We start from the raw sequence: 20398 nt of genomic DNA on the forward strand, positions 1-20398 counted from the left end.
ACGGTCTCCACGCAACTGGCCCTTGGCGCCACGAAGCCTGCGGACCGCGGCTACAGGCGATCCCCTTTGGTTTACCAGCTCTGACTGGCAACAATTTCTAAATCTGTATCTTATTCAGCCCACACTCTCCACTCACCTGACTACTGCCTCAAACGTGCACTCGTGTATCAGGGATCTCAAACTACACCTGTCCGAAACAGAATTCCTGGACCCGGCAAACCAGAAAAAACATCTGCTTCACCTGCACTTTCTTCCAACTCATGGATGGCGTCTCTATAACTTCCAGTTGCTCAAGCCAAAAAATATGGGGCTCACCCTTGAATTTTTTCTTTCAATATACCCTACATCTGATCCAATACTAAATTCTAACAAAATCACCTGTAAAACATATCCACTATTAGAACATTTCTCACAGCCTCTAACAATACCAAACTCATTTTAAGCCATTGTCTTTTGTGTGGATTGTGGCACCAACCTCTAATTGGTCTCCCTGCTCCCACCCCTTCCTACTACACTCTGTTCTCAACACAGCAGACAAGCAATCTTTTAAAAACACTGTTATTCATAATACTTCTTCATTTAAAACCCTCCTCTCACTCAAAGTAAAAGTCACAGCCTTGAAATAACTGACAAAGCCCCAATCTGCCCCTTGGTTACCTTATTCCTCTATCCTTCATTCTCCCAAGAGGCAGACTTCTGGCCCTTTGCCATTCTTTGAAAACAACACAGAAGCTCCTGTCTCAGCATTTTTGCCCTTTTTCTTCGAAGGTTCTACCTGAAATCTCATCCCTTGGGTACCCTTATTTCCTCTGCTCAAATGTTAACTTATCACTGAGTCTTGCCCAACTAACCTATGTGAAATATTAAACGTAATAATTCCCCTTCTCCCTTCCCTGTTCTCCATCCCACATATTACCTGATGAACTACTGTTTTTTGGGTTTACTGTTGTTGATCAGCTCCCTCTGAGAGCAAGGACTGTCTGCTCTGTTCCCTGCTATGTTCCCAGTCCCTAAACGTCCACTGGAACACATTGTGTGTGTGCAAAGTCACTTCAGTCTGACTCTTTGCAACCCAAAGCCCTACACAGCTTGCCAGGATCCTCTGTCCATGGGATTCTCCATGCAAGAATATTGCAGTGGGTTGCCATGCCCTCCTCTAGGGGGATTTTCCTGACCTAGGGATGGAACTTACATCTCTTGTGTCCCCTGTACTGGCAGGTGGATTCTTTAGCTCTAGCGTCGGAACATATTAGGCACTCAAAAATATTTCTGAAATCAATGAGATTTGCACCTCTAACATAGGTCTTTCTTCTGAGCCTATAAAGTTCAATGCCTACTTGACACTGTCAAAGAGCAACTACACAGACACTTTAATAGCACATCTAAAAGAATGACTTAACATCTGTCCAAAACCCACCTTCTATATCTCAGAAGATGGCAATCCTTCTGCAGGATATCTGGTCAGTCACACCAAAAGACAGGAACTTGTCCTTGCTCCCTCCTTTTCCCTACCATCCTTTATCCAGTAGTCAGTCTATCACCTGGTCCTAATGAAGCTACCCTCTAAGTGTATCTCGAATCCATCTATTTCTGTTTTTCTAGCCACTCCCACAGCTGAGTCACCAACATGTCTTACTCTGTCCATCATAAAAGCAAACTGTTCTTTTTTATTTTACCCATCCATCCCAAATCTACTTTACACAAAGCAGACTGATTATTTTAAAATGTGATTTTGATCATGTTGCCAAGTCACTTCAGTCGTGTCCAACTCTGTGCGACCCCATAGATGGCAGCCCACCAGGCTCCCCTGTCCCTGGGATTCTCCAAGCAAGAACACTGGAGTGGGTTGCCATTTCCTTCTCCATTTGATCATGTTAGTAATCCTTTACAGACTTTCAGTGACTGCTCAACATACTCAGGATAAAATTCACATATCTTGGGGCTTCCCTGGTAGTCTAGTGGTTAAGAATCTGCTTGCCAACTCTTGGGACACCAGTTCGATCCCTGGCCTAGGAAGATTCCACATGCTATGCACTACCTAAGCCCATGCTCTAGAGCCTGCGCTCTGCAACAAGAGAAGCCGCCGTAATGAGAAGCCGGTGCACCAGAACAAAGACCAAGCACAGCCTGAGGTCCGTCATGAGTCCGGCCTAGCTACCTAGTCTCAGCATCTCTCATGTCCTTATCCATTTTGCCCATTTGCAGTTAAGCCGCATAGATCTTTAGTCAGTTCCTCAAACCTGTCAAATTCTTTTCACCTCATGGATTTTGGAGATAGTGATCCCACTTGCTCAAATGCCCTCTCCTGCAACACCTTGCCTGGCTAACCTTTCCCCCTTCCAATCTCAGGTGAAATGTGACTTACTTTAGGCCTTTCCAGCCCCACCAATAACACTTGGTCTTCCCATTAGCCTCTCAAAGCCCTATTCTTCTCCTCTGAGGCAAGAATGAAAAATCTGTATTGATATACCTATGTATGAACATTAGTTTAATGCCTTTTTCCTTCTCAAAACTGCCCCATGAAAGGTAGGTCCACTTCTCTTACACTGCCACACCCTGCATGATGAAAACGGTGATTGTTTTTGTTAGTCATTTTGTCCCCAGGACACCTACCAGTGCCTGACAAGTAAAGGCTCAAACATTCATAGAATGAAGGAAGCTTCATTCATAGAATGAATGTAAAGCACTACAAACACATAATGGGCTCATGTTTTAAAACTGGTCTTTGGGGCTTTAGCCCCTATGCTACATTTCTTCTGCTTTTAGTGTTGCCTGGTAGGGTACCTCTTCCAGAACTCTGGGTCTCCTTAATTATCCACTGATTAAGACATAAACAGAAAGCAGGCTTTTTTTCTTTTCCTGTCTACAACCACTCGGAAAATGAATGACACCTTAGGGTCAGACACGCAAATTCAGCCGCCGAACGACCCGACCTTCCAGAGGGTTTGCCAAACACAGCACTCACCAATGAATGAATCTGTTCCTGGTGACGGAGAACAACTTGCCACTTTCCACATAGTAGAAGCCTCCCGCGCTCTCACCATATTTCACGGCTCCGGCCGCTGCATTTGCAGTTCCTGCAAAAGGTCAGTGGTCAGCCTGCACACGTGGTTCTCTGGGGATGACACGGACTGAGGTCGCTGAGAAAGCAGAGGAGGACGGACTGAGAGTCCATACAGAATGAAAGGGGAGGAAAGAGAAGGCAGCAGGACACTAAGGTAGCTCTGATTCCTGTGCTAATAGGCATGTGGGCTCAGAAGGGTAACGGGGGGGTTAGGGATTGAGGAATCCACAGGAGAGGCCCGAGGGGAAGGTTCGGTCGCGCTCTGCTGGGATGCTGCCGTACCAATGCCGCAAACAGTGAACTCCCGAAAGTGCCTCGGCCTTTCGCGCTCAGCGCCGACGACCTCCACGAAGCTCCGTTCCACGGCTCCCGCCGCCGCCATCTTCCCGCGCCGCCGCGAGGCCCGACGGGACACCAGCAGGGCCGGGCGGGTGTCGTCACTTCCGGGGGAGGAGCAGGCGGGCAGGTGGAGAAGCCCGGAGAGGTCGAGGGCCGCCGGATCCTGCGTTGTGAGGCGTCCACCGAGTTAGCTGGAGACCAGGTGCGCAGGGAGGGAGCCGAGGGAGAAGGGGCTAGGGGAAGCCTGCGGACTCCACCTGAGGAAACCTTTGCGTGGCCGACTAGGACGCCCCAAGGGGCGGCGCCATTTTCCCGGCGGCCTCGGGGCAGGGGGCGTGGCCGGGTTTGTTTCCATTTTAAAAACGCCGGCGCGGGCCTAGGGTCTCATCCTGCCGCGAGGGGCGAGGTCCAGGGAGGCCCGGCAGACGGGCGCCCTCTGCTGGGTTTCGAGCTTGCGGTCACCTCTCCCTGCGTCGTAGTGTCTGTCAGTGCATCTCCGCTCTGTCTCCTTTTATTCACCCTTAAGCGAGCCTTGGGATGGGATGGTGGGTGATGGGGGCGGGGGCAGTGAAGGGCAGAGTGTCCTTTTGTGTTGGAATTTTTCTGAGAGACTGTATACGAGTATTTTTGTATAATGAACCGTAATGTATTCTGGTATTCACCCATCTGGAATGGGTGAATTTAACTCAGATGACCATTATATCTACTACTGTGGGCAAGAATCCCTTAGAAGAAATGGAGTAGCCATCATGGTCAACAAGAGTCCGAAATGCAGTACTTGGATGCAATCTCAAAAACGACAGAATGATCTCTGTTCGTTTCCAAGGCAAACCATTCAATATCACAGTAATCCAAGCCTGTGCCCCAACCAGTAACGCTGAAGAAGCTGAAGTTGAATGGTTCTATGAAGACCTGCAAGACCTTTTAGAACTAACACCCCAAAAAGATGTTCTTTTCATTATAGGGGACTGGAATGCAAAAGTAGGAAGTCAAGAAACACCTAGAGTAACAGGCAAATTTGGCCTTGGAATACGGAATGAAGCAGGGCAAAGGCTATTAGAGTTTTGCCAAGAGAATGCACTGGTCATAGCAAACACCCTCTTCCAACAACACAAGAGAAGACTCTGTACATGGACATCACCAGATGATCAACACCGACATCAGATTAATTATATTCTTTGCAGCCAAAGATGAAGAAGCTCTATGCAGTCAGCAAAAACAAGACCAGGAGCTGACTGTGGCTCAGATCATGAACTCCTTATTGCCAAATTCAGACTTAAATTGAAGAAAGTAGGGAAAATCACTAGACCATTCAGGTATGACCTAAATCAAATCCCTTATGGTTATACAGTGGAAGTGAGAAATAGATTTAAGAGACTAGATCTGATAGAGTGCCTGATGAACTATGGATGGAGGTTCGTGACATTGTACAGGACACAGGGATTAAGACCATCCCCATGGAAAAGAAATGCAAAAAAGCAAAATGGCTGTCTGAGGAGGCCTTACAAATAGCTTTGAAAAGAAGAGAAGTGAAAAGGAAAGATATAAGCATCTGAATGCAGAGTTCCAAAGAATAGCAAGAAGAGATAAGAAAACCTACCTCAGTGATCAGTGCAAAGAAATAGAGGAAAACAACAGAATGGGAAAGACTAGAGATCTCTTCAAGAAAATTAGAGATACCAAGGGAACATTTCATGCAAAGATGGGCTCGATAAAGGACAGAAATGGTATGGACCTAACAGAAGCAGAAGATATTAAGAAGAGGTGGCAAGAATACACAGAAGAACTGTACAAAAAAGATCTTCATGACCCAGATAATCACGATGGTGTGATCACTGACCTAGAGCCAGACATCCTGGAATGTGAAGTCAGGTGGGCCTTAGCATCACTACGAACAAAGCTAGTGGAGGTGATGGAATTCCAGTTGAGCTATTTCAAATCCTGAAAGCTGATGCTATGAAAGTGCTGCACTCAATATGCCAGCAAACTTGGAAAACTCAGCAGTGGCCACAGGACTGGAAAAGGTCAGTTTTCATTCCAGTCCTAAAGAAAGGCAATGCCAAAGAATGCTCAAACTACTGCAAAATTGTACTCATCTCACACACTAGTAAAGTAATGCTCAAAATTCTCCAAGCCAGGCTTCAGCAGTACATGAACTGTGAACTTCCAGATGTTCAAGTTGGTTTTAAAAAAGGCAGAGGAACCAGAGATCAAATTGCCAACATCCGCTGGATCATCAAAAAAGCAAGAGAGTTCCAGAAAAACATCTATTTCTGCTTTATTGATTATGCCAAAGCCTTTGACTGTGTGGATCACAATAAACTGTGGAAAATTCTTCAAGAGATGGGAATACCAGACCACCTGACCTGCCTCTTGAGAGACCTATATTCAGGTCAGGAAGCAACCGTTAGAACTGGACATGGAACAACAGACTGGTTCCAAATAGGAAAAGGAGTACATCAAGGCTGCATATTGTCACCCTGCTTATTGAACTTATATGCAGAGTACATCATGAGAAACGCTGGGCTGGAAGAAGCACAAGCTGGAATCAAGATTGCCGGGAGAAATATCAGTAACCTCAGATATGCAGATGACACCACCCTTATGGCAGAAAGTGAAGAACTAAAAAGCCTCTTGATGAAAGTGAAAGTGGAGAGTGAAAAAGTTGGCTTAAAGCTCAACATTCAGAAAACGAAGATCATGGCATCTGGTCCCATCACTTTATGGGAAATAGATGGGGAAACAGTAGAAACAGTGTCAGACTTTATTTTTTTGGGCTCCAAAATCACTACAGATGGTGATTGCCATGAAATTAAAAGATGCTTACTTCTTGGAAGGAAAGTTCTGATCAACCTAGATAGCATATTGAAAATCAGAGATGTTACTTTGCCAACAAAGGTCCATCTAGTCAAGGCTATGGTTTTTCCAGCGGTCATGTATGGATGTGAGAGTTGGACTGTGAAGAAAGCTGAGTGCTGAAGAATTGATGCTTTTGAACTGTGGTGTTGAAGAAGACTCTTGAGAGTCCCTTGGACTGCAAGGAGATCCAACCAGTCTATCCTAAAGGAGATCAGTCCTGGGTGTTCATTGGGAGGACTGATGCTGAAGCTGAAACTCCAATACTTTGGCCACCTCATGCGAAGAGTTGACTCATTGGAAAAGACCCTGATGCTGGGAGGGATTTGGGGCAGGAGGAGAAGGGGATGACAGAGGATGATATGGCTGGATGGCATCACTGACTCGATGGACATGAGTTTGGGTGAACTCTGGGAGTCGGTGATGGACAGGGAAACCTGGTGTGCTGCGATTCATGGGGTCGCAAAGAGTCGGACGTGACTGAGCGACTGAACTGAACTGAACTGAATGTATTCAGGTAAATATTTATGCTGCTCCCTGCTGGAATTACATAAATGCTGCTCACTTGCATAGGTGAAAGGAATTTGCTGTTTCTTCCATTTGTGATTTGGGTGTTTGGAAGATACTCCAGCTTTAGTCATATGTAGCGCAGAGTAGGGGCTTACCCAGTGGCTCAGGGGTGAAGAATCCACCTGCAATGCAAGGAGGTAAGGGTTCCATCCCTGGGTTGGGAAGATCCCCTGGAGGAAGACATGGCAACCCACTCCAGTATTCTTGCCTAGAGAATTCTATGGGCAGAAGATCCTGATTTGCTGCAGTCCATAGGGTCACAATGGGGTAAGGTTGTCCATGGGGTCACAGTGGGATAAGTCCATGGGTTCACAATGGGGTAAGGTTGTCCATGGGATCACAATGGGCTAAGTCCATGGGGTAAGGTCCACCTTACCTGTCTCCTGAAAAATCTGTATGCAGGTCAAGAAGCAGCAGTTAGAACCGGACATGGAACAAACAACTGGTTCAAAATTGGGAAAGGAATAGGTCAGGGCTTTGTTTTGTCATCTGGCTTATTTAACTTACATGCAGAGTACATCATGCGAAATGCTGGGCTGGATGAAGCACAAGCTAGAATCAAGATTTCTAGGAGAAATATAAATAACCTCAGATATGCAGATGACACCACCCTTATGGCAGAAAGCAAAGAAAAACTAAAGAGCCTCTTGATGAAAGTGAAAGAGGAGAGTGAAAAAGTTGGCTTAAAACTCAACATTCAGAAAATGAAGCTCATGGCATCCGGTCCCATCCCTTCATGGCAAATAGATGGGGAAACAATAGAAACAGTGACAGACTTTATTTTGGGGGGCTCCAGAATCACTGCAGATGGTGACTGCAGCCATGAAATTAAAAGGCGCTTGCTCCTTGGAAGAAAAGCTATGACCAACCTAGACAGCATATTAAAAAGCAGAGATATTTTGCCAACAAAGGTCCGTATAGTCAAGGCTATGGTTTTTCCAGTAGTCATGTGTGGATGTGCGAGTTGGACTGTGAAGAAAGCTGAGAGCTGAAGAATTGATGCTTTTGAACTGTGGTGTTGGAGAAGACTCTTGAGAGTCCCTTGGACTGCAAGGAGATCCAACCAGTCTATCCTAAAGGAGATCAGTCCTGGGTGTTCATTGGAAGGACTGATGCTGAAGCTGCAGCTCCAGTAGTTTGGCCACCTGATGGGAAGAGCTGACTCTGGATAAGACCCTGATGCTGGGAAAGATTGAAGGAAGGAGGAAAAGGGGATGACAGAGGATAAGATGGTTGGATGGCATGATTGATTCAATGGACATGGGTTTGAGTAAGCTCTGGGAGTTGGTGATGGTCAGGGAAGCCTGGTGTGCTGCAGTCCATGGGGTCGCAAAGAGTTAGACATGACAACTGAGCTGAACTGATGGAGTCACAAGAGTGAGACAGCTGAACACAGCACAGGGCAGAGTAGATGTTCTGTGGAGGGAATTGGGATCTATTGGGGGGGGAAATAGTCCTTTGCAGGGGGAAAAGGTATTTTTGTCCCCTGCTAGTTAACATTTGTTAAGCACTTCTGTTGTTTCTTGTTAACAGTGGCCGCAACCCTTCACTGGCATTCCCTGTTCCATTCCTTTGTTCTAACTGCTCTCCACTGTTTTTCCAGCTCACTCCTGCTAGTGAGATGGAGCAGGACCCTATGTTCCTTACCATAGCCTGCCTCCCCCCCAACTATGTCCTGTGCCTGCCTTTTGACTGTGAAAAACTTTTGTCAAAAAATAAGTTTAATCAGAGAAGTGAGAAATGCAGAAACAAAGGAAAACAGTTAAAGGAGACTAAATAACAATGTAGTTGTTAAGCATAGTCAAGGACCTTTAGTTCTTTCTCAAGGGCTAACTATTCTGAGCCATATCCTGTGAGCTGTCTTACAGATACTAAAACACCAGGTGGAGAAGTTAACGACACAATGACCAGACCGTACCCAGGACATGAGTTGCCACAATTCCAAGAATTGGCCACAAAGAAATGAAAACAAAGGGACCCTGGACCTGAAGATTAATGGTACTGAAAACAATCAAGATGATGCTGGTCAGACCACTGATGACCAATCTGAAGATGACTGTTAGAGATGACTGTGCTGTTTCTGCATATAGCCACCGCCCCCCTCTGTCTATAAAAGCTCTCACCCCATTCTCGTGGAGGGGGTCGGGGGAGTTGGCCTTTGGACAGATGTCTGCTACCCTCCCCCAACAGTTGCCAGAATCTGAAATAAAGCAAACTTTCCTTTCCGCCATCCTGGCCTATTTGTTTTCTTTTGAGCGGCAAGCAGCCGGGGCCTGCAAACTCCTTTCAGTAACACCAGAACACCCACTCTAGCAGTGCAGCCCCTCCATCCCACCTGGAGTCCACTGTTCCAGTCACCTTTTCACTGCCTTTCACTTCTTGTTCTTCAAACCTGTTTGCCAGGGGACTGAAAAGAGTCTTGGGAAACAAACTTGCTTTGGGAGAGAAGGAACCTGTTACTGCCTAATGCCATAGGACCTAACTGTAGTGGCGAGGGGAGCATTCTGGGTGTGGTGTGATTTATCTCCCTCCCCACTCCCACTGGACTTAACTCTGAGGCCTGTGGAGGCAGCATGGGGGACTAGAATGAGAAAGAGACCAAGTTTGTTACCAATTCTATGAACCATTGAGGGTTCACAGATGCTGCACTGAGACTGCTCTCACGGAGAGAGCCAGCATTCCCTCCCCCACAAAATGAATGACCCCAGAGCAGTTTTGCCCATTTAAAGGCTTTCCAGAAATCTGGTGATCAAAGGGGTGGAATGAGTCCCTGGCAAGAGCTGGGTTCTAGTGTAGCAGGGGCGGTCCCCAAAGGAGACTGGAGCCTATCCAGTACAGCATCTCTTTTATGGGGGGAGTATTTTAATCCCTTTTTAAAAAAAATTATTAAAGTATAGTTGATTTATAATGTGCTAATTTCTGATATACAGCAAAGTGATTCACTTATACATATGAAAAAAGTTTTAGTTGCTCAGTCATGCCTTGACTCTTTGCGACCCCGTGGACTGTAACCCACCAGGCTCTTCTGTCCATGGCATTCTCCAGACAGGAATACTGGAGTGGGTAGCTATTCCTTTCTCCAGAGGATCTTCCTGACCCAGGAATGGAACCTAGGTCTCTGGCATTGCAGGCGCATCCCTTACTGTCTGAACCACCAGGGAAGCTCATTTATTATAAGCTCATTCTTATTCTTTTCTGTTATGGTTCATCATAGGATATTGAATATAGTTCCCCATGCTATACAGTAAGACATTGCTGTTTATTAGCAGTTTTAAACAGTTGATAGAGTACTTGTACTGTTTAGAAATGGATTATTTCAGAAGCAGATTATTTCATGAATACAGAGATCCCCTGAGGACCCTCAGAAGTTTGAGGGACTCTTCAGCAGGGACTGGGTAGGTGGGGGCAGAAGTCAGTAGAATTTGTTCTTTTTTAATAAAACTGTGCTTTTTTTACCCATGGGATGGGGAAACTTGAGTTTTGTGCTGTTTGGTAAGAATTTTCTATTGCTGATTAACAAATTACCGCAGATTGAGTGGTAATTTAGTGGCTTAAACAATACTCTGATCTCACAGTTCTATAGAAGTCCAACCAGGGTCTCATGGGCCTAATATCATGATGTCTGTAGGGCTATATTCTTTCTGGAGACAAAAAAGAGAATCTCTTTCCTTGTCTTTTCCAGCTTCTAGAGGTCAGCATGTTCTTTGGCTGTTGACACCCTTCTTTCATCTTGAAAGCCAGCAATGTCATCTCTGTCTCTGATCTCCAAGAAAGGTTCTCTGCATCTAAGGACTCATGTGGTTAGGTTGAGCTCACCCAGATAATCCAAATTAATCTCTGCATCTCTAAATGCATAAACTGAATCGTGTCTGCAAGGTTCCTTTTGCCACGTCAGGTAGCATAACCACAGGTTCCAGGGGTTAGGGTGTGGACATCTTTCTTGGGAGGAGACATTATTTATGATTTTACTAATTATATCATGTTCTAATTTCATTTTCATCACGTCCCTTGTGAAGTAGTATTATCCCTGTAGGGCAGATGACTTTTCTGAAGTGCTTGTTAAAAATATAGTTTCCGTCCATTGGCATCACCTTAACCCAGAGTTCAGTCTTAGTGTTGTTCACTAATAAGGACAACCAGATGTAAAGTGCCTGCTTCTGAGATGACCTTTTGTTTATGTCAGTGACCTCTTTCTAGATCCAGAGATTCAAAGCCTCTTATCTTACACTATGGCCATTGGGCACTTCCAACAAGAAATACGCTTGGAGGGTGTCAACCAGGACCCAGAAGGACTCTGAGGGACTGCCACTATAAGCCCCAGGGATTCAAGTACTAACTAGGGTTTGGAAAGGTGGGTCCCTAAAGGCTCAACTCCAGCCCACATGGACGACCCCTACCCTGTAATACTTTCTACGCCTTAAGAAGTTGTCCTACCCATCCCTCTTGGCTTCCCCCTTTTTATCCCTCCTGTCTCCTCCTCTTGGTTGTGTCCTGTGCAAAACAGGGCTTGTACCCACCACCAGTCAAGAAAGGAAATGGGCATATGCTCAAGGCCAGTTGACAGTTACAAGTTATATAACTATAGACTCTGTTGTGCATATCTTCCCATAATTCAGTCTATTATAATCAGATGTAGTGAACCCTTAGTGGGCTCCTAGCTGCCTAAGTTTACTTGAGGAAGCCCCTGTGGTTAGTTTGTATCCACTGTGTGCCCAGGGTGCATATGCAGGAGTTGGAAAAGTCTCTGTGGTTATTTGTAACATATCCGTGAACTCTCCTGGGTGTGTCTGGAATGGGGTTTAGAGACCAGCTTGCATCCTGTTGGCCAGGCTAGGCTACCCCTGTTGCTCATGCCTAAATGTCTTGATATAAAATGAAAGACACATTACTTCTAAGGCGTCTTTTGTTCTTTTGGCTGCACTTCCAGGCTTGCAGGATCTTAGTCCCCCAACCAGGAATTGAACCTGGGCCCTTGGCAGTGAAAGCATGGAGTCCTAACCACTGGACCATCAGGGAATCCCCTGTAAGGCAGTTTTAAACAACTTTTTAAAATAATTTTTTTGTTTATTTATTTTTTGGCTGTGCTGAATCTTTGTTCCTGTGTGGGCTTTCTCTGGTTGTGATGCTCGGGCTTCTCATTGCAGTGGCTTCTCTTGTTTCAGAGCATGGGCTCCAGGGCACACCGGCTTCGGTAGTTGTGGTTCTCGGCTGTAGGCTATAGGGCTCCAGGGCATGCCGGCTTCGGTAGCTGTGGTTCTCGGTTGTAGAGTGAAGGCTGAGTAGTTGTGGCACATGGGCTTAGTTGTTCTGAGGCACGTGGGATCTTCCCAGACTGGGATCAAATCTGTGTCCCCTGCCCTGCAAGGCAGACTCTTAACCTCTGGACTACCACGGAAGCCCCACAACTTTCTTAAGATAGTCTTCACATACCGTAAAATCCCCGCCTCTAAATTGTGCCATTCAGTGACTTTGGTATATTCATATAGTTGTGTAACAGTCACCACAATCTCATTTGGGAACATTTTTATCACCCCTAAAAGTCATTGACCATTTCCACCCCCTCAGCCCTTGGAACTGGTAATCTACGTAGGTTTCTATAAATTTAGCTATACTACATTTATATATTTCTCCAGGCAGTCTTGATTCCAGCTTGTAACTCATCCAGCCCGGCATTTCACATGATGTGCTCTGCATGTGAGTTAAATAAACAGGATGACGATAAACAGTCTTGTCACACTCCTTTCTCAATCCTGAATCAGTCAGTTGTTCCATACAAGGTTCTAACTATTGTTTCTAAAGAACCTCTTGGTAAGGGTGAGGAATGAGAGTGAAAAAGCTGGCTTAAAACTCAGTATTTAAAAAACGAAGATCATGGCATTGGGTCGCATCACTTCATGACAGATAGAAGGGAGAAGGTAGAAGCAGTGACAGAGTCCTTCTTCTTGGGCTCTAAAAATCACTGTGGGTGGTGACTGCAGCCCTGAATTAGAAGACAGTTGCTTCTTGGCAGGAAAGCTATGACAAACCTAGACAATGTATTGAAAAGCAAAGACAGCACTTTGCCAACCGAGGTCCGTGTAGTTGAAAGGTTGTTGCTAAACCACAAAAGACGCCGGGATTCTTGGCCTCTGGAGGAGAAGAATTCAATCTGGGGCCAGAGACAAGGCTTCATCTCTCAGAGCTTTGGTGTAATAAAGTTTTATTAAAGTATAAAAGAGATAGAGAAAGCTTCTGACATAGAGTTCAGAAGGGGGCAGAAAGAGTGCCCCCCCGCTAGTCTTTAGCTGGATGTTACATAGCTACTAGCAGTCTGCTAATTAAAGAAAGGAAATGTCTCAAAACTCAGAGAATGGCACCAGCCCCCTCACCCACAAGATGCATTTTGAAATAACCTTGGCACCAGGTGAGTCATCCTGGGCCATAAAACGATTGACATGAATCTTGAAGAAAGGTAGATTTCCATACAAATACATAGTTTCATTAACATGGATTAGGAGAACAATGCATGAGTATCACATACTGGTTTGTCAAGTCAGTTCTGAGCCTTTAGGCAGAACCGGAACCAACTTGAAGACAGAGTCTGGGGTAAATACACAGCACATTAACAGAGCTTAAGACAAACATCTCCATAAGAAAAATGCATTGGTTAGCTCAAGGTTTGAGAAAAATTAAGCTCAGGTAGAACCAGGTGTCATTATGGCAACACAGAATTTTAAGAGAAACCTTTTTTTAAATTTGTATAGAGAAGGGGAAAAAATGTAACACTAGTTTGTTTCCTCCTGCTGCTTAAGAGAGAGATAAGAAATGTCTGACATTTGCAGCCTATTTCCCCCATTTGGAAACCCCTGGCCTTCCTGCCTGTTACCGTCTGATAGTCAAGGCTATGGTGTTTCCAGTAGTCATGTACAGACGTGAGAACTGGACTGTAAAGAAGGCTGAGCACCGAAGAATTGATGCTTTTGAACTGAGGTGTTGGAGAAGACTCTTGAGTCCCCTGGACAGGAAGGAGATCAAACCAGTCAATCTTAAAGGAAATCAACCCTGAATACTCCTTGGAAGGACTGATACTGAAGCTTAAGCTCCAATCCTTTTGTCACCTGATGTGAAGGGCCGACTCATTGGAAAAGATCCTAAAGGTGGGAAGGATTGAAAGCTGAGAAGAGGGCGACAGAGGCTGAAATGATTGGATGGCATCACTGATTCAATGGGCAAGAACTTGGGCAAACTCCAGGAGATGGTAAGGGACAGGGAGGCCTGGTGTGCTGCACTCCATGGGGTCTTGAAAAGTCGGACTTGGCAGCTGAACAACATTATATATACACACATACATACACAGATATCAGTTGCTGGACATTTGGGTTATTTTCACTTTTTGGCTACTATGAATAATGCTGCTATGAACATATGAAGTATTCTTATAAATATATTTAATTCATATTGTGGCAGGCAGAACAATGCCCCCCGCCCCATATGTCTACTTCCTTATCCCTGGAACCTGTGACCTTACATGGCAGGACTTTGTACTACGTATGAGTACAGTAAGGATCTAGAGATGGAAAGGCGAGCCTGGATCATGCAGGTGGGCCCTGTCTAATCACATAGTCCTTAAAAAGAGAGAACACATCCCTGCTGAGGTTGGAAAGATGAGAGGACCAAAGAAAGGTCAGAGTTACATGAAATGACTGGCATGTAAAGGGGGCCATGGGCAATGAGTGTGGTCAGTCTCCGGAGGCTGCAAAAAGCAGACAGAGATTCTCACCTCGAGTCTCCAAAAAGGAATGAAACCCTGCACACCCTGATGTTAGCTCACTGAGTTTTGCTCTCAGCTAAAGGGAGCTGCCTGGCCTATGGTTATGCCCCCTGCATCCAATGAGTGGTCAGTGTGGGGAGTGTGAAGGTCTCACCCCCTGGGTTGGATCTGGAATGACCCTGAAGGACCATCTGCACTTCAGAGCAGTGACTGGAAATATCTGAGGCTTCAGCTTCTCTTTCTGCCTGTCCTGCCCCTCTCTGTCCCTTCAAGGTGCTCGTTCTGGGAGCACTCTCCAGCAAACATCCTGCATGCAGATCTCTGCCTCTGAGTATCTCCTCGTGGAATCCTATGGGAGACATTCACTCACACATCAGCTCTTGGCTGATGGATCATCTGAGGATGAGCAGCCAGCTGGGAACCAACCGGGAAAAAGTAGTTGCAAAGGGAGGATCTTTTCTAAATTCCAAAATTGATGATACAGTACTGGAAAGAACCTCAGCTGGATGGTAAAAGACCGGGGTTCAAGGTCTAGCTCTGTCCCAGCTCACCTCTTGTCACTTGGGAAGTCCCCTCAAGTCACTTGAGTCCCCGAAGATCTCTGTCTCGGTTACTTAGGAGAGGGTGTTGCACTCATTGACCTTCAAGTTCTTTCCTGGCACTAAAGCTCTGGTGTCTGTGGTCTGAAAGTCAGAGAGAGGCTGGATCTTCAGCTTCATCTCTCCTTAATTTCAAAGCTCAGAACTGAGCCCACCCCAGGTGCTCCCAGGGTCTGAGGACTGACGTGTCCTCCCTGAGTCAAAATTGACTTCAGAGTCACACAACCTGTGACCCACCCATCAGCAGGCATCAGCTCTTTCCGCTAGGAAGCCTACACAAGCTTCTAGACCAGCCTGTCACCCACCAGGGAGCAGAAACTAGAAGGAAGAAAGCTACAATCCAGCAGCCTGTAGTCTGCAAATGCAGGCTAGACACTGCCCTGGGACCGCTGGCCCCTGGCCCTTGGGTGATGAGAGAGGAGGGCACTTCTGGGACCCATAGGACCTCTCCTACTGAAGGCTGCTTCTCCAGAGTTGAGAAACACAATTAACCCAAAATGAGGTGGCAGGGGAATCTGTTTCAGATGAAGAATCAAGATAAAACTCCAGAAAATCCAAGTGATGTGGAGATAGGCAGTCTACCGGAGAAAGAGTTCAGACTAACAATGGTAATGAGTTACATGAGTTAGTCACTCAGTCGTGCCTGACTCTTTGCGACCCCATGGACTGCAGCCCACCAAACGCCCCCATGGACTGCAGCCCACCAAGCTCCTCTGTCCAGGAGATTTTCCAGGCAAGAGTACTGGAGTGGGTTGCCATTTCCTTCTCCAGAGGATCTTCCCAACCCAGGGATTGAACCCCGGTCTCCTGCACTGCAGGCAGATTCTTTACCGAGTGAGCTACAAGGGAAGGCCTTGTAAACAGTGATAAAGTAACAGTGGTAAAGGTGATCCAAGAACTAGGGAGAAAAATGGATGCACAGATCCATAAGTTAGAAGGATTTTTTAAACAAAGGGGAAGTATAAAGAACAACCAAAACAATTGAACAATGCAATAACTGGAATGAAAAACACACTGGAAGGAACCAATAGTAGAGTAAATGAAGCAGAGCAGACTAGTGAGCTGGAAGGCTGAGTAGGGGAAATCACTATGGTGGAGCAGAGGAAAGAAAGAAAAGAGGACAGTTTAAGAAACCTCTGGACCAACAGTTAGCACCCTAAGATTCACATTATCAGGGTCTCAGAAGGAGAAGAGAGAGAGAGGGCCTGAGAAAATGTTTGAAGAGAGAATAGCTGAAAACTTCCCTAACCTGGGAAAGGAAACAGTTACCCACAGGAAACAGAGAGCATTCCAAACAGGTAAACCCACAGAAGAACACACCACGACACACTGTAATCAAAATGACAACAATTAAAAGTAGAAGATATTAAAAGCAACAGGAAAAGCAACTGATAACATACAAGGGAACTCCCATAAGGTTATCAGCTGGTTTTTCAGCAAAAACTGGAGAGGAGAAGGGAGTGACATGATATGTTTAAAATAAAAACTAAACAGAATATCCGTCAGGCAAGAGCTGCTATAAGGGTTTAAGATGATGCCAGTAAAAACTGGTGCCAGCTGGCGGTTCTGCTGGGTTCGGCAGAGTTATATCATCATACAGGTGGCAGGAAGTGGTGGGCAGGAAGATTCAGGACCATCATCAGATCATGATAAATTGTATTGTTCCTAAAGGGTTGAAGTACAATCAAGCTACTCAGACCCTCCACCCAGGGCAGGACACTAGACAGGTGAAGGGTCTCAACTTTGGCAGCAAAGAAGATGCCAGTGTCCACAAGTGCCCTGATGCATGCCTTAGAAGTGTTGAATTCATAGGAAACAGGGACAAAATTCCCGACTACCTGCCCAAGTTCACAATGGCCCATCACAATTTGGAAATTCAAAGAAGGCAGCTACAAGCTCAGCAACCATAAAAGCAGCTGGCATGGGAAAGGCTGGAGAGAGAAAGAAGGGAAAGGGTGAGATTGGAGAGGGAGAGGGTAGAAAGGGAGAGGCGGGCGAGGGAGCGACTGGAACAGGAGCAGTTGGAGAGAGAGAAGAGGGAACGTCAGGATCACTGGAGCAGGAGAGAAGTGGGAGAGGCTTCAGAGACTGGACCTGGTGAGGGGACGGTAACAGCACAGGAGCAGCTAGAGAGGGCTCGAGAGCAGAGAATATTAAATGCCCCCACCTCTGCCTCTGTGGAGAGTCCTCTGAACTCCGTGCCAGGGGCCTCCTCAGCTTCGGAGCCAGGCTTGCAGGCAGCTGCTCAGGGCATTGTCATGGGACCACCTGCACCCCAGCCACCCTTCCACTCCCCGCCCAGGTCCTGCCCAGGCATCAGCTGCACCCCCTCCTCCCCCAGGGTCCCCTCCACCCACTCCACTTCCATCCTCAGGGCCTCCACCTCCTCCACCACCTCTTCCTAGTCAAGTACCCCCCTCCTCCTCCACCCCCTCTTCCTGCTCCTCACCTCCCTGCATCTGGATTTCACCCCCCGCCCCCAGCCACGGGATTCACGTCTGAAGACAATCGCCCTTTAACTGGACTTGCAGCTGCAGTTGCTGACCCAAAACTTAGCAAAGTGTCACGGATGGAGGATGCCTCTTTCCAAGCGGAGGAAGTTTGATTGGTGTGAATTCGGCCTCATCTAAAAGAGATACGGTCATGGAAATGGACCCCTTCCTCTAGAGGGTACTGATTTAGTGGAAGAAATGAGTGCCCTGCTGGCCAGGAGGAAAAGAATTGCTGAAAAGGGATCAACAATAGAACAAAAAGAGGACAAAAACGAAGATTCAGAGTCTGTAACTTCTAAGGCCTCTTCAACCAGTACACCTGAACCGACAGGAGAACCTTGGGAAAAAACAAATACAAGGAATGGCAGCAAGTCACCTGTTGTTTCCAGATGTGATTCTCCGAAGAAAAACCAGATCTTTTTGATCACAGGCCCTATGACTCATTACACAGACCAAACTCTGCACCCTGGTCACAGGGCAGTGCTGGCAGAGTCCAGACGGGGGGCCTGGACTAGGACAGATTGAAGCAGGACATTTTAGATGAAACAAGAAAAGAATTAGCCAAAAGAAAAGCTCCCTGATGCAATCAAGCTGGAAGTGAGCAAGTCAAATGCTGCCTAGAGAAACAAACTAAGGAGAGATAGGACTTAAATCTGGAGAGAGAGAAAAAAAAAAAAAAAAAAAAACCAACCCCTGCAAAGAACACTAACAATGAAACCTTTACATTTTGTGAGCTGTAAGATGATGGAGACAAACAGTTGGAAAGGAGGGAAAAAACCAACATGCTTTGAAAGCCTTCAGATGATACTACTCTGGCTGTTTCTCTCCCAGTTTGCTGCTTTTTCCCCCCTGACCTTTATAGCAAGATGGAAGACAATCGTATAGGAATTCCTGTATCAGTTACATAGAAAATACGAAACCCATCAGGTAAGAACACTGTGCTGTGAAATATTTTCATGTCAAGACAAAATCGCACATTTTCCATAATCCATTGCTAAAATAAAGAAGAGAGGGCTTCCCTGCCTGCTCAGTGGTTAAGAATCTGCCTGCCAATGCAGGAGATATGGGTTCGATCCCTGATCTGGGAAGATCCCACCTGCTGTGGAGCAACTAAGCCCGTGTGCCACAACTATTGAAGCCCGAGTGCCCTACAGCCCTTGCTCTGCAACAAGAGAAACCCCCGATGTGGGAAGCCCCAGCACTGCAACTAGAGTTAAACCCTGCTCGCTGCAGCTAGAGAAAAGCTTGAGCACAGCTCAAAGATAATAAGAGACCCAGCACAGCCAAAGATAATAAAGTTATTTTTAAAAAAGGAGAGAAAGACTTGAGAAGTTTTTTTCAGAGAACGTTGGTGAAGAATTTGGCAAGTTGCAAATGCAACGAAGAGTAGCCCCCAGTCGCTGCAACTGGAAAAAGCCCACACATGGCAGCGAATACCCAGCACAGCCAGAAATAAACAACTAAATAAATAAAAAAGGATTTGATAAGTTATACTGTTGTGTTTCAGGTTTGTCTCCCTGTCATATTTGATGTTGCGATAATAATTGAGATCAGCCCCGTAGGTTAAGATCATAAAATACAGAATACGTGGAACTGTATATGCTTTCAGAGGGTGATATTTACAAGAAAGTGTCCTAAAAATTATTTGTCCAGAGTGAGGAATTTTAGAATGATAGGAAGTCTCTCAAGTTTAGTCCTCATGCAATGTCATAGATTCAAGCATAAAGTTCATCCAGAATTAAAAGATGTAGATGCCTTCCTAAATTATTACAATGCTTTACCAAATTATGACTCCTACAAATACGAACCAGTGGTCAAATGTAAAACAATATATTGTAGATTTGGGACGTCCCTGCTGGTCCAGTGGTTAATAATCGCCTTGCGATGCAGGGGACTAGGGTTCAATCCCTGGTCTGGGAGCTAAGATTCCACCTAAGCCTGTGAGTTGCAACTATCGAACCCGAGCACCTCAACTAGGAAGCCTGCCACTGCAATGAAAGATCCTGCGTGATGCAGTGGAGACCTGATGCAGCAAAATACATTCATAAAAATAAAGTGTTTAAAAAGTATGTTGTAGATTCATTGTAGGTTTTCAACCTTTTTTACATTTATGCATGTGGACATGTTTATAATATAATTACAAGCACCACAAAACTAGCTTTTTAAATTGCACACCTTAGTGCATGTCATACTGATATGTAGTGACCTTTTCAAGGCCTTGTCATAGTTGTTTAGTTGCTAAGTCACGTCTGACTCTTTGCGACCCCATGGACTGCAGCACGCCAGGCTCTTCTGTCCTCCACTACCTCCCGGAGTTTGCCCAAATTCATGTCCATTGAGTCGGTGATGCTATCTAAGTATCTCATCCTCTGCTACCCCTTTCTCCTTTCTCCTTTTCCCTTCAGTTTTTTCCCAGGATCAGAGTCTTTTCCAATGAGTCAGCTCTTCTGATTTTAGACTATAGAGTGGTTGCAAAATAGTGTTATACAAAGGGTTTCCGTACTCTATTAATCCCTGCTGCTGCTGCTGCTGCTGCTAAGTCACTTCAGTCGTGTCCAACTCTGTGCGACCCCATAGACGGCAGCCCAGCAGGCTCCCCCGTCCCTGAGATTCTCCAGGCAAGAACACTGGAATGGGTTGCCATTTCCTTCTCCAGTGCATGAAAGTGAAAAGTGAAAGTGAAGTCGCTCAGTCGTGTCCAACCCTCAGCGACCCCATGGATTGCAGC

At 45.9% G+C, this 20398-nt stretch overlaps 1 protein-coding gene and 1 pseudogene across 1 annotated transcript in view; one reads left to right on the forward strand and one right to left on the reverse strand.

Moving 5' to 3' along the window:
• NUP160 (nucleoporin 160) overlaps positions 1–3477 on the reverse strand; it is a 43722-nt gene extending 40245 nt beyond the window's left edge. Inside the window, exons 1-2 of the mRNA XM_070804248.1 lie at positions 3347–3477; positions 2966–3077 (exon numbers count right to left, since the gene is read on the reverse strand). Coding sequence (XP_070660349.1) covers positions 2966–3077; positions 3347–3446 — 212 coding nt within the window. The 5' untranslated portion in view covers positions 3447–3477. The remainder of the gene's footprint in view (positions 1–2965; positions 3078–3346) is intronic.
• Positions 3478–3499: 22 nt separating this feature from the next.
• Positions 3500–20302, forward strand: LOC139187385 (protein enabled homolog pseudogene; annotated as a pseudogene).
• Positions 20303–20398: the final 96 nt, after the last annotated feature.

Source organism: Bos indicus, chromosome 15 (genome assembly GCF_029378745.1).
Source record: "Bos indicus isolate NIAB-ARS_2022 breed Sahiwal x Tharparkar chromosome 15, NIAB-ARS_B.indTharparkar_mat_pri_1.0, whole genome shotgun sequence".
Classification (NCBI taxonomy): Eukaryota; Metazoa; Chordata; class Mammalia; order Artiodactyla; family Bovidae; genus Bos; species Bos indicus.